Here is a 12,881-nt window from a genome sequence, read left to right as displayed (position 1 = left end):
TCTTTACCAGTCTGCCAAATTTTCTCACCATTATTTTCTGCAGAAAACACCACCAATGTCTCAGCTTGGGGGAGGAGAGTCTCTCTTTTTTTTGCAGATTGCATAGGAAAAGAAATGCTACAATTTAAAAACCAATAAAAACTTTTGTTAAAAAAAAAAAGAAATGCTACAATTTGTTGTTCCTTCTATTCCTAGGTTATGTTGCCAACTTATGGCAAACCAACTGATTTTCCCTGGTGCTATTATTTCCTATGCATTTTATAGTAAGAGACAAAATACCGAGGTGAAGTTCTTTAAGATACAAGTACTTATCACTATCCTTTAACCCCCATGGATGAAACAAACACACAGGTCTAAGCAGATTCACATAATTTCAGTGGGATAAGTTTTGGTTTTGTCACCATGGCCCAAACAAAATCATTCTTATAGACTGAAAAAGATTTTGAAACCAAAACAATGACTTTGGCCACATAAAAGTTACCCAGTCCAACTCTACACAAAGTCTAAAATTCCTTTGTTAACCCTGATCCCCGAAACCTCTGGCTTCCTTAAAAAATGAATTATAACTATATTATATCAAAAGTCTTCCCAGAGTCTCCTCAGTGTAAGGGGGCAATATATGAATATAATAAACACTTAAATACATAAAATATGATGATACTCATCATCAATTTCTGCCACCAAACCCAACATCAATATTGGACTATCAAAAATAATCAAATATATATCTGGTTGGAAGAAAACTGATAGTAAGATGTAACATTATGGTACTTAGAAGTCTATTCTAAGTAATAAGTTATATAGTCACATTAAGAACATTCATTTCCATACAGTTCACTAACATACAGTACCTTGAGTGTTTAAGAGAATCACATTTCTCAGATAAGATCTAAAATATTCACTAATATGCTTTTAACTTTGTAGATTCAAGTTTGCAAAGCTCCTATAAATTCTCCAAAAATGTTGATAGGTAGGACTGCAATTTTTTTGTCCCACTTATATAACTTAATTTAATGGTTTTTAAAAGCAGGCTGGTATAGTCATATTAATCAAGGCTCTTCTTATATTTCACATGGAGCTACTATTATTTTAAAAATACCAAGGAAAGAGTTCTTAGTACCTAACTGAATATATTCTGCATTGGAAAAAAATGTAATCTCTTAAGGCATCACTGATTTAATAAACATGTTGACAGCTTAAAATTAAGTTAGCATGGAGTTTTCATAGCCAAGAGGCAATCCTTCTCATTCAAGACAGTTTTCAGATTCCTTCCAATTTACTATTTCAAAAAATAACACAATAACAAGAATAGCATATAATTTTTCTTATGTGCATTCAGACTGGATATATTAGTATATCCCTATACCAGGGGTGTCAAACTGGATTTCTTCGACAGCCAACTCAGCATTGTTGTTCTCCTCCACAGGCCAGCCAGGGGAGGGGAAATGGGATGGATGCAGCACCCTGCTGGCCAACATGGGGCGTGGGGGTGCCCCGTTTTCAGCCTGGACAGCCTCCTGCAACACCCTGCCAGTCAAAACGGAATGCGAGGGTGTCACACATTGCCACATGCCCCATTTTGGCTGGCAGAGTGCTGCAGGATCCAGGACAAAAATGGGGTGTGGGGAGGGTGCGCATGCCCCCCCACACACACTGTTTTGGCTGCCAGAGGCCAGTCCTTTGCTTTTTCCAGGCCGGAACTGGCCAACAGGCCTTGAGTTTGACACCCCTGCCCTATACTCTTTCATTAACAACACTGCAAGAGCACTTGCAGAATATACTAGTACAAGCCTCATACTTCCTATTGCAAAATAAGGATAGGAGAAAAGTCAAAGCGACAAGTGTTGATTGTATAGGTAGTCCTCGACATATGACCACAATTTAGACCAGAGTTTTTGTTGCTAATCAGCATGGTTAAGTGATTCGTGCCCAATTTTATGACTTTTGACATGGTTATGTGAATCATGCAGTCATTAAGCAAAGCTGGCTTCCCCCATTGACTTTGCTTGTAAGCTGGGAAAGCGATCGCCGACCTTGGGATGCTGCAACCATCCTAAATGCTAAGGCCAGCTTCTCTTTTCCAGTGCTGTTGTAACTTCAAACGGTTGCTAAATGAATACTTTTAAATCGAGGACTACTTATGGTGCCATTTCCCTTTGAATCCCAACCAAACAGTGAGAGCTACAGTTGCAATACATCCAATATAATAAATTGCAGAAGCAACAAAACGAGAATAGAAAAATGAATGAATGTTTTTCTAGGTCCCACGGCGAACTGTGTAAATCAGGGGTGTCCAAACTTGGCAACTTTAAGACTTGTGGACTTCAACTCCCAGAATTCCCCAGCCAGTTGCCAAGTTTGGACACCCCTGGTGTAAATCATTTCAAAACACATGTGGAAAAATGTGCTCTGTGAAATTCTGCCACGGCAGACTAAATTATAAAACATGCACCGACATACACCCATTACATTAATTCAGGAGATAGTCTTATCAGTCTATCGTTTCTCCAGTTTGTAATAAAACTGCATTGTGTAATGTATTTAACAACCCATTCATCTAGGAACTGTTCTAGACAATTGGATAACTAACAGATTAGTTAATTCACAAAGACATTTCTAAAGCACAATTCCATACTTTCAAGGAGAACCATTGTCTTTGTTAACAAAGTATTAGCTGTTACAATCAAAGAACAAGGGCCAATGTAGTACAAAGAGCATCTGAAGGACATAATGTGGACTTGAGCTCTTGAATAAGTTCATGTACATGCTAATTCTGAAATGCAGTGTTTTGTTTTCCTTTGAAAGTACATCACTACCAAGCCAGGCTTAGGCATTTGACATCTGTCCCTTTGTCCCTATCCAGCCTGTGTGAGGTCAATCACAAATTAGAAATCGGTGAGGTCAATTCAACTGCATTGCTTTTATTTTGAAGGAGACTGTTTTCAATTCATATATACCATGTTTCTCCAAAAATAAGACACGGTCTTATTTTCTTTTGATCCCTGAAATAAGCACTTGGCCTTATTTTTGAGGAGGTCTTATCGATTTTGAGGTGCAGGAGGTGGCGAGTGTGGTCCCCTCATGGCTGCTGCTGTGTTGCAGTATTTTTGGGGAGGGCTTATTTTGGGGGGAGGGCTTATTTTAGCTCATGCACTCAAAAGCCTGATTGGGCTTATTATCTGGGGAGGTCTTATTTTCAGGGAAACAGGGTATACGTGCATGCATATCTATGGACCTTCACAGCCCTATTGGTTCGGCCCTCCACAACAGTCCCAATTTCTCAGGGCCCCTTGGGAAAATTAATCCCCCCCCACCTTGCTACAAGATAACTTTCTGAGATATGGTGCACTGCACATTACTAATGCCTATTATTCAATTATTTGAATTCAGGTCCCGAAAGCCAGCTGGATGATCTTGGGCCAGTCATTTACTCTCAGTCCAATCCACTTCACAGGGTTGTTCTTGTGAGGAAAATAGAAGGAGGATATGTTGCATATGTTCACTCCTTGAGTTATTTGTAAAAATAATAAAGGTGTGATACTAAATAAATTTCTATAGTTGGCTTATGCAAATGGAACACAGAAATGTTATGCTATCTTTCTCTTTTAGGTGTAAATGTCTAGGCCCTTCACATCCTACTCCTCTACTGTAATGAGTGAACCAAGTTTCAAAAACTCTATTAGAACATAGTCAAAGTCTGCTGCTTATCTTTAGATAAGGAACTATGATTCCTGCAGAATACAGCTGTATCCTGGATTCTTTTTCTTATATTATTAGCGTGATAAATGCTGGGAGACCAAAAAAACAAAAACAAATTGGGACTGGCCTTTATACATTTTAACACCAGACAGAATTGAACTGAAATCATGTGAACCAGTTTACATACCTGATTTGATAGCTGCTTTACACCAGAGAACCTGGTGGGTAAGGAATGTCCGCACCCTTGGCGTCTTCACAGTCTTTACCTTGTGGCATATCACATTGTTGAAAAGGGGAACGGAGAAATTACTAACTGTACGCAGGATGCCTGCCATATTGCCCAAATCCAGCAAGGAGATCCCACGTTAGGAAGCCACACAGCTGCTCTGCTGTATACAAAAAAAAAACAATTTTCAATTTAGCAAATAATAACACATGAAGCTTGAAAAGTATGTGTCATTGCTATAAAGAAGCCCAGGTTAAGGCTGCAAAACAAGACTTAGACTTTAAAATGTGTTTGGCCAATTTTACAAGACAAATAAATGATCTTTTCTCCATGAATACGTAGTTTAGAATTGTTTTAAATACACACCTTGAGAAAGTATACATAACATGACTGCCAAAGCACAACAAAGACTGCATTTCATCATTACTTTGATGCAATGTTAAAATTTAAGCTAACATACAAAATGATGTAGCTATAATTCCATCTAATTTCAATAGGAGAGTTGATAGAGGACATATTCCAAGTACAAAGTTCAAAGTACCATTGTCAAATAAAAGTAGAAAAGATTATCTGAACCCTTTGGGATTTCCTCCAAATTTTCAGTAGATAAACCAAGAGTGATTCATGATAATTTAAATATAAGTATGTGTATGATATTGTACTATTTCAGAGATTAGGATTGAATTTTCATATTTAAATTACTTAAACAGTTGCTCCTCCAAGCAAGTGCAATAATTTAAAGTATCAAAAGAGTAGGGTACTTGTTGGTTTAGTTGAAATAAACAAATACAGTATGGACAAAATGGAACAGCACATTATCAACTAGTGACATATGTATTTCAAACTGTGTATTTTATCTGTGTTAGGAAAGGGATAAAATTTCATCCCTTTATTAACCTTCAGCTGTATATTTCTGGTTATCTATTTGGACTGTATATAACCCCAAACAAGTTAGCTAGATTAAACAAATTACAACCGTGAAAACAAACAGCTAGGAAGATTTTTTTAAAAAAAGCCACAAACCATACATAGCTGGTAGCCAATGGCACAGATCTGTTGAGCTATTCTAAAGTATGATTACACAACTGCCAATGCAAGCATTTTATAATAGATAAAGTAATTATAATCTTCACTGTTGGAATGGTTAACACATAAATCTAACCATATGAACATTCAAAAGATTTAAAGGGGAATCTAGCATTCCAGTGTACTCATACCCACAAGAAATTCAAGCAATAAAAAGCCAGCACAATAGTGAATAGAATAACATGATAACTTATATATATCAACAATACTGCATATTTAGCAATATACAACATGCACCTACCACATCTATTTTCAAATTTATTAAAAATCCTAATAAAAATGCTTGCGCATTGAAAATGCATGATTATTCTAAACTTTCAAAACAAATCAAATCATGGACAACATTTCCATTTAAGAAATAAATTCATTGTAGGATGGCTATTATATAGCTACCCAACAATGAGATACAGTAATAGTATTTCAACTAGAAATATATGTGTAACCATTTCCAACACCAACATGAACAGTTTCTAAGGAAACTGCTATAAATAGAAAACACTAACACTGTGAAACAGACTTCTGCCACGTACTCACACATTCAGAACACATATTCTTGCCAGCAAAGAGAAAATTAAGATCATTTGTGCCCTCAAGAGTGACATGCTTGCTGGCAGATAAAAGAATTCTCTTAAATCAATAACCTACATTAGTGCCCTGACTAACGAGGCATTACCAAATCTTCAGCAAATGCAGGAAGCTGAATTCTTCATTCAAAGAAACTCCACTGGGGGGGGGGGGGGGGTTGCTAAAGACAAGGATGTGCATAATCTGTCTAGGCACAGATGATTGGATACAGCTCCTGTCAATCCCCAACTGGTGTCAAGTTCATTCATTGACTTGTAAAAGCTGCCTTAACTTGCGAACTTTTAACTTACAACCATTTGCAGTCATTGTCTAATCTCATTCAAGTTCCCCAACTTTTTAAACAGAAGTTTCAGCCTGCTTTAATCTTTAAACCATCCAATGATTTTTTTATTTAAAAAAAACAATGATTCTATCACTTTTTTAAAATTATTTTGGAATGCACTTGCAAATTTAAAATTAGTCTTCCATTTATGGGGTCTAAATATGTAAAGCATTGTGTTTACTTCAAAAGCTTACTCCCAGTTAAGAGTATCATCTAAACCTCATCTTCATGAATTTGTGAACAGTATTTTTAAAAAGTTGACAAGTAGATTTCACAACGACTGTCTAAAGGCTTTAGGGCAACATTTTTATATGTTGTATTTTTAAAGTCAGTTCTGAACATTGCAGTTAAGAGATAGGAATGGAGAAAGCAATTAGTGTAAATTTTTATATCATTAATTCCTGGTCATCCACAAAGAATTACTGGCAGAAATATACCCTATTACACTTTCCTGGTTTGCATTTCTGATAGCATGAAGGCACATATTTCTTTTTCCTGTTTTATTGGGGTACACAGGGCTGTCTGCACTAGCTTGGCAGAAGTACCATAAGTATCTACATTCAATCCAAGACACACACACATCTCTACAAAAGCATCCACCTAAGTATTATGCATGGAGGTACAAGCCCAACTAAAACCTTTCAACATCTTCCAAGACACTTTGAAAGTTGTCCCACTTTTGAAGTCAGGACAGATTCACAGACAGCATTCATTAAAGCAAGATTTCAAAAGAGGTCCTCCTAATATATGTAATGGCCACCCTCCAGCATTCATCTCAAAACATTAAAGGGTGTGAACTTCCTAAACTCAAAAGTTGTTGAAGAATCCCCAAGTCGTCCTTTCAAAGCTTCTTCCTGCACAGCCTCTTCTACTCACTAAATAGGTAAAGGTAAATATTGGTTGATAAAGAGTCTGGAAACTCAACCAAGGTCATTACCACCATTCCCACTGCATGTTTGACCTCCAGCAACAGAAACACAACCGCCTTTGACTTTAGTTGCCCTCTGTCAGGGAGAAAAACTCATGACTTTCCCACGACTTTCTTGAGGGTGGGTGGTGGGGGTTGTTTTGCAACCTGCAGCATTCGTCTGCTACCTTTGGTTTTCTGCGCCCTTTTCCCATAAAAAAATAACTTTTCTCTCTTTAGAAGGCACGCTGTTTTTATAGATATATCCCTATAGTGGCTACCCGTGCACGTTCCTAGCTTCTTGCAGGCGTCGTGGGGATGCCAGACCTTTCCACCCTGCAGCCCAGCTACGGAGCCAGACGCGTCCCAGAGATCCCCACCGAGATTGTTTTTTCCCACAGGGCTTCTTAGCAGGCAGGACAAGTTCCGCTTCTTGCACCTCCTCGCGAGATCCCCGACTCGGGGCCCGCAGCATCCAACAAGCGTTGGGGGAAGAAGCCCTTTACCTCCCTCTGCAACTTGGAGGGGGGTAGGAAAGGCAGAGTCACCGCAGGTTGCGACCCCTCCTTTGCCCAAACCCGCGTTGCTATGCGCATGAACGACAACTGGCCCGGCAACGGGACAACTAACCTCTTTGTCCTGCGCTCCGTCACAGCCGGGAGACGGATGGGATTTTTTTTTTCTCCTGCGCGATTCCCCAATTCCTCCCCACTCACCCGGCCCGTTACCTCTCTCGTGGGGGCTGGGCTGCACGGGTGGGAGATGCAAGCAGAGAAAGCCTCGCGGCTGCTTTGCTGGCGGGGATGACCCTCGCGCGAAAGGGGACGAAAGGGCGGAATCGCCCCTCTTTCACCTCCGCCCCTCCCCCCCTCCACTCCCACAGCCGTGGGGCATCCGCAGCGAGCCCCGGTTTGCCCCAGGCCGCCTTCCCCTCCCTTCCCCTTCATTCCCGGAGGCAGAAAAGCAGACAAGAGACCAGAGCAAAGCGACCTACCGCCTCCGCGCCCAGCCTTGCAAAACGCGGCGGCGGCAGCTGCGCCGACGATCCCCTTAGCCGGCTCGCCCTAGCCTAGCCACTTCGAGACGGGAAAGCCGGAGAGCCGCGCGCCAGCGCGAGGTCCAGGGCCAAGAGGGCGGGGCGGCCGGGCGAGCGCGAGCCTCCCGGGCTTCGGCAACGCAAAGCCTGTGAAAGGAGGGGAGGGGGGAGCCCAACCTCTGCCAGGCGAGCGGGCGAATTAGCAAGGAAGGGCGGGAGGTGACGTCACGCTTTTTTTTCAAAGCGAGGGGGGGCGAAGGGGGTCTCTGAGGGCACGTGATGGCGCGGCTTGCTTGCTCGCTCGCTCTCTCTCTCGCTCGCTCTTTTTTTTTCCTGCGCCCGCCCGAGTGCGCATATGCTTTCCCCTCTACAAAACGGGAAGAAGGGGAGAACCTTTTAGGTTCTGTCACCGTCTCTTTGCGGGAGGAGAGGAGGAGGAGGAGGAGGAGGCTTCTCCGGGGGAGACTTTAAAGGAGGAAGACTTCTCCGGGTAAGGCAGGGAGGGAAAACCCCACTCCCCTTTGCTTCCCGCAGACCCGGCTGGATTTGAAATCCTTAAGGTTTGGGTTTTTTTTCGCTCCAGCGCTTTTCAGGGGCGCTTGTTTTCTAGTTTAGCTGGAAGAGCTGTGTGGGAACCGGGAACACCCCTCCTTGGGAACGTGGGGGGGGGGATCGTTCCGTTTGTTTACCCTGCTACTGAGGGATGCAGGTTGGAAAAGAATTGATTGAGGACAGAATCGCCACCCCCGCGTAAAAAATAACGTTTCGGAAAAGAGTATCCAAATTTCATGGATGTCTATGGGGATTCTCAGTCAGCCAGCCAGCCGGGGTTGTCCCAAAGGTGCTTTTTTTCCCCCAAGAGGCAACTGGACGTTCAGGTTTTTAACAGAATAACAATAGTTGGAAGGGTTCTTGTAGGTCATCTAGTCCAACCCCGCCCAAGCAGGAGACCCTACACCATTTCTGACAGAGGGCAGTCCAGTCTCTTCTTGAAAGCTTCCAGATTTCATGCAACACGTATCTTTGTTTTGAAGAAGTTTCGCTTCTCACCCAAGAAGCTTCTTCAGCTGGGACTCAAAAAGTCATTGCGCTTTCCTCACCTGAAAGTGAAACCTGAGTTGAAAGTCTCTTTTTTAAAAAAAAAAATCGTTTTCCTATGATGGGTGCGATCCCATCAGATGAGTCCCTCCCCTTCCTGTGTTAATGTGTTCAGGAATTGACATTTCCTAATGAAGTCCTAGCTTTAGTTAAGAACTAAAAATGAAAAGCCTCTAAAACTGTCAGCCATGGAACTGATAAAATGAACCCAAAATGAAAAGCAAAAACAGTTCATATCAACCATATTATTTTGGTTTTTACACATGCCAAAAACCATGCTGGCTGGGGAATTCTGGGAGTTGAAGTCCACAAGTCTTAAAGTTCCCAAGTTTGGACACCCCTGCCATAAACCCTGAATTACAAATTCCAATTGCTGGAACAAGTAATATGCTAAGTGAAACTACATTGTTTCTTTCTTTTTTTGCCCATTTTCTCACTAGTGATTTACAGTATCTGCTGGTAGGACCTGACCCCATCCTCATGTTGGAACTAGAAGCCCTGATATCTCTGTTCAGTGACAGCTGAATATTCCTTCCACTAGGGAGAAAATAGCCTTACTTTGTAAGCCCCTAACCAAAGGCTACTGCAGGAGTTCTTCCTTATACTAGACATAAAGCTGAGAGGGGTGTCTAATACAAGTAGTCCTCGACTTACAACAGTTCATTTAGTGACCGTTTACAGTTACAATAGCACTGAGAAAAGTGACTTATGACCGTTTTTCACACTTATGACCATTGCAACATCCCTTTGGTCACATCATCAAAATTCAGACGCTTGGCAACTGGCTCATATTTATGACACTTGCAATATCCCGGGATCACCTAATCTCCTTCTGCAACTTTCTGACAAGCAAAATCAATGGGGAAGTGAGATTCTGGCCATTGGGGGTGAGCAACTGGCCCCCATGGAGCGGGCGCGCAATTTGGGCGTCGTCCTGGATGCCCGGCTGTCCATGGATGACCATGTAACAGCCGTGGCAAGGGGGGCGTTCCACCAGGTTCGCCTGGTGCGCCAATTGCGCCCCCTATTGGACCGGGATGCCTTACGCACAGTCACCCATGCGCTGGTGACGTCCCGCCTAGACTACTGCAATGCTCTCTACATGGGGCTTCCCTTGAGATGCACTCGAAGACTACAGTTGGTCCAGAATGCGGCCGCGCGGGTGATTATGGGGAGTACTAGATACTCCCATATAACACCTCTCCTGCGCGAGCTGCATTGGCTTCCTGTGGTCTATCGGGTGCGTTTCAAGGTTTTGATCACCATCTTCAAAGCGCTCCATGGCACAGGACCTAGCTACCTGCGGGATCGCATCCTGCCCCATACATCCCTACGACCAATCCGCTCTCACAGAGAGGGACCTCTCCGGGTGCCGTCCACTAAACAATGCCAGAGGGCGACACCCAGGAGTAGGGCCTTCTCTGTGATGGCCCCAGCCCTTTGGAATGACCTCCCCCTCGACATTAGGATTACCTCCGATCTCCGCTCCTTCCGTTCAAAACTCAAGACCCACCTTTTTCAATTATCTGGCCTGGCTCAACCATAGTTCCATCTTATTCCTCCTGACAGTCTTTTTTAAATCAGTAATTTTAAACTGGGGTATTTTAATTTTTAATTTTATTATTATTATGTTATGTATTGTAATTGTTGTTACCTCCTCCGTGCAATATATTTATGTGCTTTTATTTATTGTACGCTGCCCCGAGTCCCTTGTGGAGAGGGAGCGGCTAACAAATCAAATAAATTTAATTTAATTTAATTTATTCACTTAACAACCATGTTGCTAGCAATAGCAATAGCACTTAGATTTATATACCGCTTTACAGTGCTTTACAGTTTACAGAGTCAGCCTATTGCCCCCAACCATCTGGGTCCTCATTTTACCCACCTCAGAAGAATAGAAGGCTGAGTCAACTCTTGAGCCTAGTGGGATTTGAACTGCCAAATTGCAAGCAGCCAGCAGTCAGCAGAAGTAGCCTGCAGTACTGCGCTCTGACCACTGTGCTGCCAAAGCTCTTAACAACTTAACGACTGTGGCAAGAAAGGTAAAATGAGGCAACTTACCCAATGTCTCACTCAGCAACATAACTGTTGGGCTCAATTCTGATTGTAACTGAAGGACTACCTGTACTTCAGAAGAGAGGGAGTAGCTCTTTTTAAACTCACAAAGTGATAGGCCTTGACTTACAACGGCAACTGAGACCAATATTTCCATGGCTAAGCAAGGGAGGTGTTCAGTGAGTCACACCCAATTTTATGATCCTTTTTTTTACCATGGTTATTAAGCAGCCACTCAGGTTGTTAAATGAATTATGCAGTCATTAAGCAAATCTGATTTTCCCGGTTGAGTTGGCTTATCAGGAGGGTGGTGGGAATGTCACAAATAACAATTGTGTAGCCCCAGGGAGCTGCAACTATTATAAATACACCCTGGTTGCCAAGGCCCTGAATTTTGATCACAGGATTGTGAGGGAATGCTATGATGGTTAAGGACCAGCCATTAAGTCCATTTTTTCAGTACCATTGTAATTTCAAATGGTTGCTAAATGAATAGTTGTAAGTCAAGGACTACTCACTAGTAAGGCTTCAGCAAGTGAAATTGACAGGATGGAATTTAGGGTAATAAAGAGATTGTAAAGTTCTGCATCTGGGTAAGAAAAATGTGAACTGTGGGCCAGCAGTATGATGCAGCTACTATCTTGAGGTGCATAAACAAGACAGTAGAATTTGGCTCATTGAAAGTAATTGTGCCATTCTACTTTGCACTAGTCAGACCTTAATTGCAATACTGGTTCTTGGCAGTAATGTTCAGAAAAGGGAGTGACATATTAGAGCAGGGGTGTCCAAACTTGGCAACTTTAAGACTTGTGGACTTCAACTCCCAGAATTCCCTAGCCAGCTGGCTGGGGAATTCTGGGAGTTGAAGTCCACAAGTCTTAAAGTTGCCAAGTTTGGACACCCCTGTATTAGAGTGAGTTCAAAAGCGGGTGAATGGCCTAGAAACAAATCCTATCAGGAACAGTTAAAGCTCTTCAATACAAGAGATTAAAATATGATAACCATCTTTAAATATCTGCCATATAAAAGGGGGAGTTGATTTATTCTTTATTTGCCCCAGGAAACAAGAACAAAACCAGTAGCCATCAGGAAGAACTTCCTGATATTACAATCTGTCAGCCAATGAAACAGGGTAGAATATGAAGAGATAAAATCTTCCCTGGAGACTTTCAGAGGTTAGATGCTCATCTGCTAGAAATGCTTAAATGAAACTTGCTCTCAGTGAAGAACTGGCATCTAGAGTACTTCCAATGTTATAATTCTATGAATAGATTACAATCACAAAATCAAGAAAAATGCAGTACTGAGCATTCTGGGCTATTATTGGATTAGAAATGCAAAAAATGGATAAAATTCTGTTGGAAGAAATGTCCTTCCGGGTTCGGCTCCAAGTGGGGAAAAAGACACTGGAGACATGGAGGCTGCTTGGAAAGATGGTTTTAATGGTGGACAGGACCACATGGCTTGAGTCCTGAACAGAAAAGGTGATCACATGCTTCAATGTTGGTGGAGAAGAAGAGAAGAGAAGAGAAGAGAAGAGAGGAAGGGCTTGCAGGGCTTTTTAGAATCTGTTCTGCCCCACCTATCTGTTTCCTGTTCCTGTGTAAGAAATGTATTCTGATTGGTTGCCAGACTCCCATGGGCCCGGGCAAGGGCAACCCTCTAGGCTGAGTTTTGAATCCAGGTTTGGTTGAGTTCTCAGATGCCATGTGGTCAGTTGAGTAAAAGGTAATATTATCCTGCCTTAATCCCATCACAGCTGAAGAGGAGAACTCTTTATTATGTAAAGTGGACTTGGCCTTCTTAATGGCCCATTGACAAAGTGGGGATGGGCCGGAAGCTGCGGGAATTTACTTTGTGTTTA

The 12,881-nt window shown here is 42.2% G+C and overlaps 2 protein-coding genes across 5 annotated transcripts in view; one reads left to right on the top strand and one right to left on the bottom strand.

The window, feature by feature from the left end:
• NNT (nicotinamide nucleotide transhydrogenase) overlaps window positions 1-11,255 on the bottom strand; it is a 73,103-nt gene extending 61,848 nt beyond the window's left edge. The window contains exons 1-2 of one of the 4 annotated variants that reach the window (XM_081940070.1): window positions 11,024-11,255; window positions 3,887-4,088 (exon numbers count right to left, since the gene is read on the bottom strand). In XM_081940070.1, the coding sequence (XP_081796196.1) occupies window positions 3,887-4,034 (148 nt within the window). In that variant the 5' untranslated portion in view covers window positions 4,035-4,088; window positions 11,024-11,255. Of the gene's footprint in view, window positions 1-3,886; window positions 4,089-5,656; window positions 5,748-7,819; window positions 8,065-11,023 lie in introns of those variants that run through there. The other 3 variants (XM_081940069.1, XM_081940067.1, XM_081940068.1) reach the window with 3 other exon arrangements.
• Window positions 8,330-12,881, top strand: part of PAIP1 (poly(A) binding protein interacting protein 1) — a 32,974-nt gene continuing 28,422 nt past the window's right edge. The window contains exon 1 of the mRNA XM_081940094.1: window positions 8,330-8,351. The gene's annotated coding sequence lies outside the window, so the exon portion shown is untranslated. The remainder of the gene's footprint in view (window positions 8,352-12,881) is intronic.

Source organism: Natrix helvetica (genome assembly GCF_964273705.1).
Source record: "Natrix helvetica genome assembly, chromosome: 2".
Classification (NCBI taxonomy): Eukaryota; Metazoa; Chordata; class Lepidosauria; order Squamata; family Natricidae; genus Natrix; species Natrix helvetica.
Note: the sequence above shows the minus strand (reverse complement) of the source record. Positions and strands in the feature narration are given on the sequence as shown.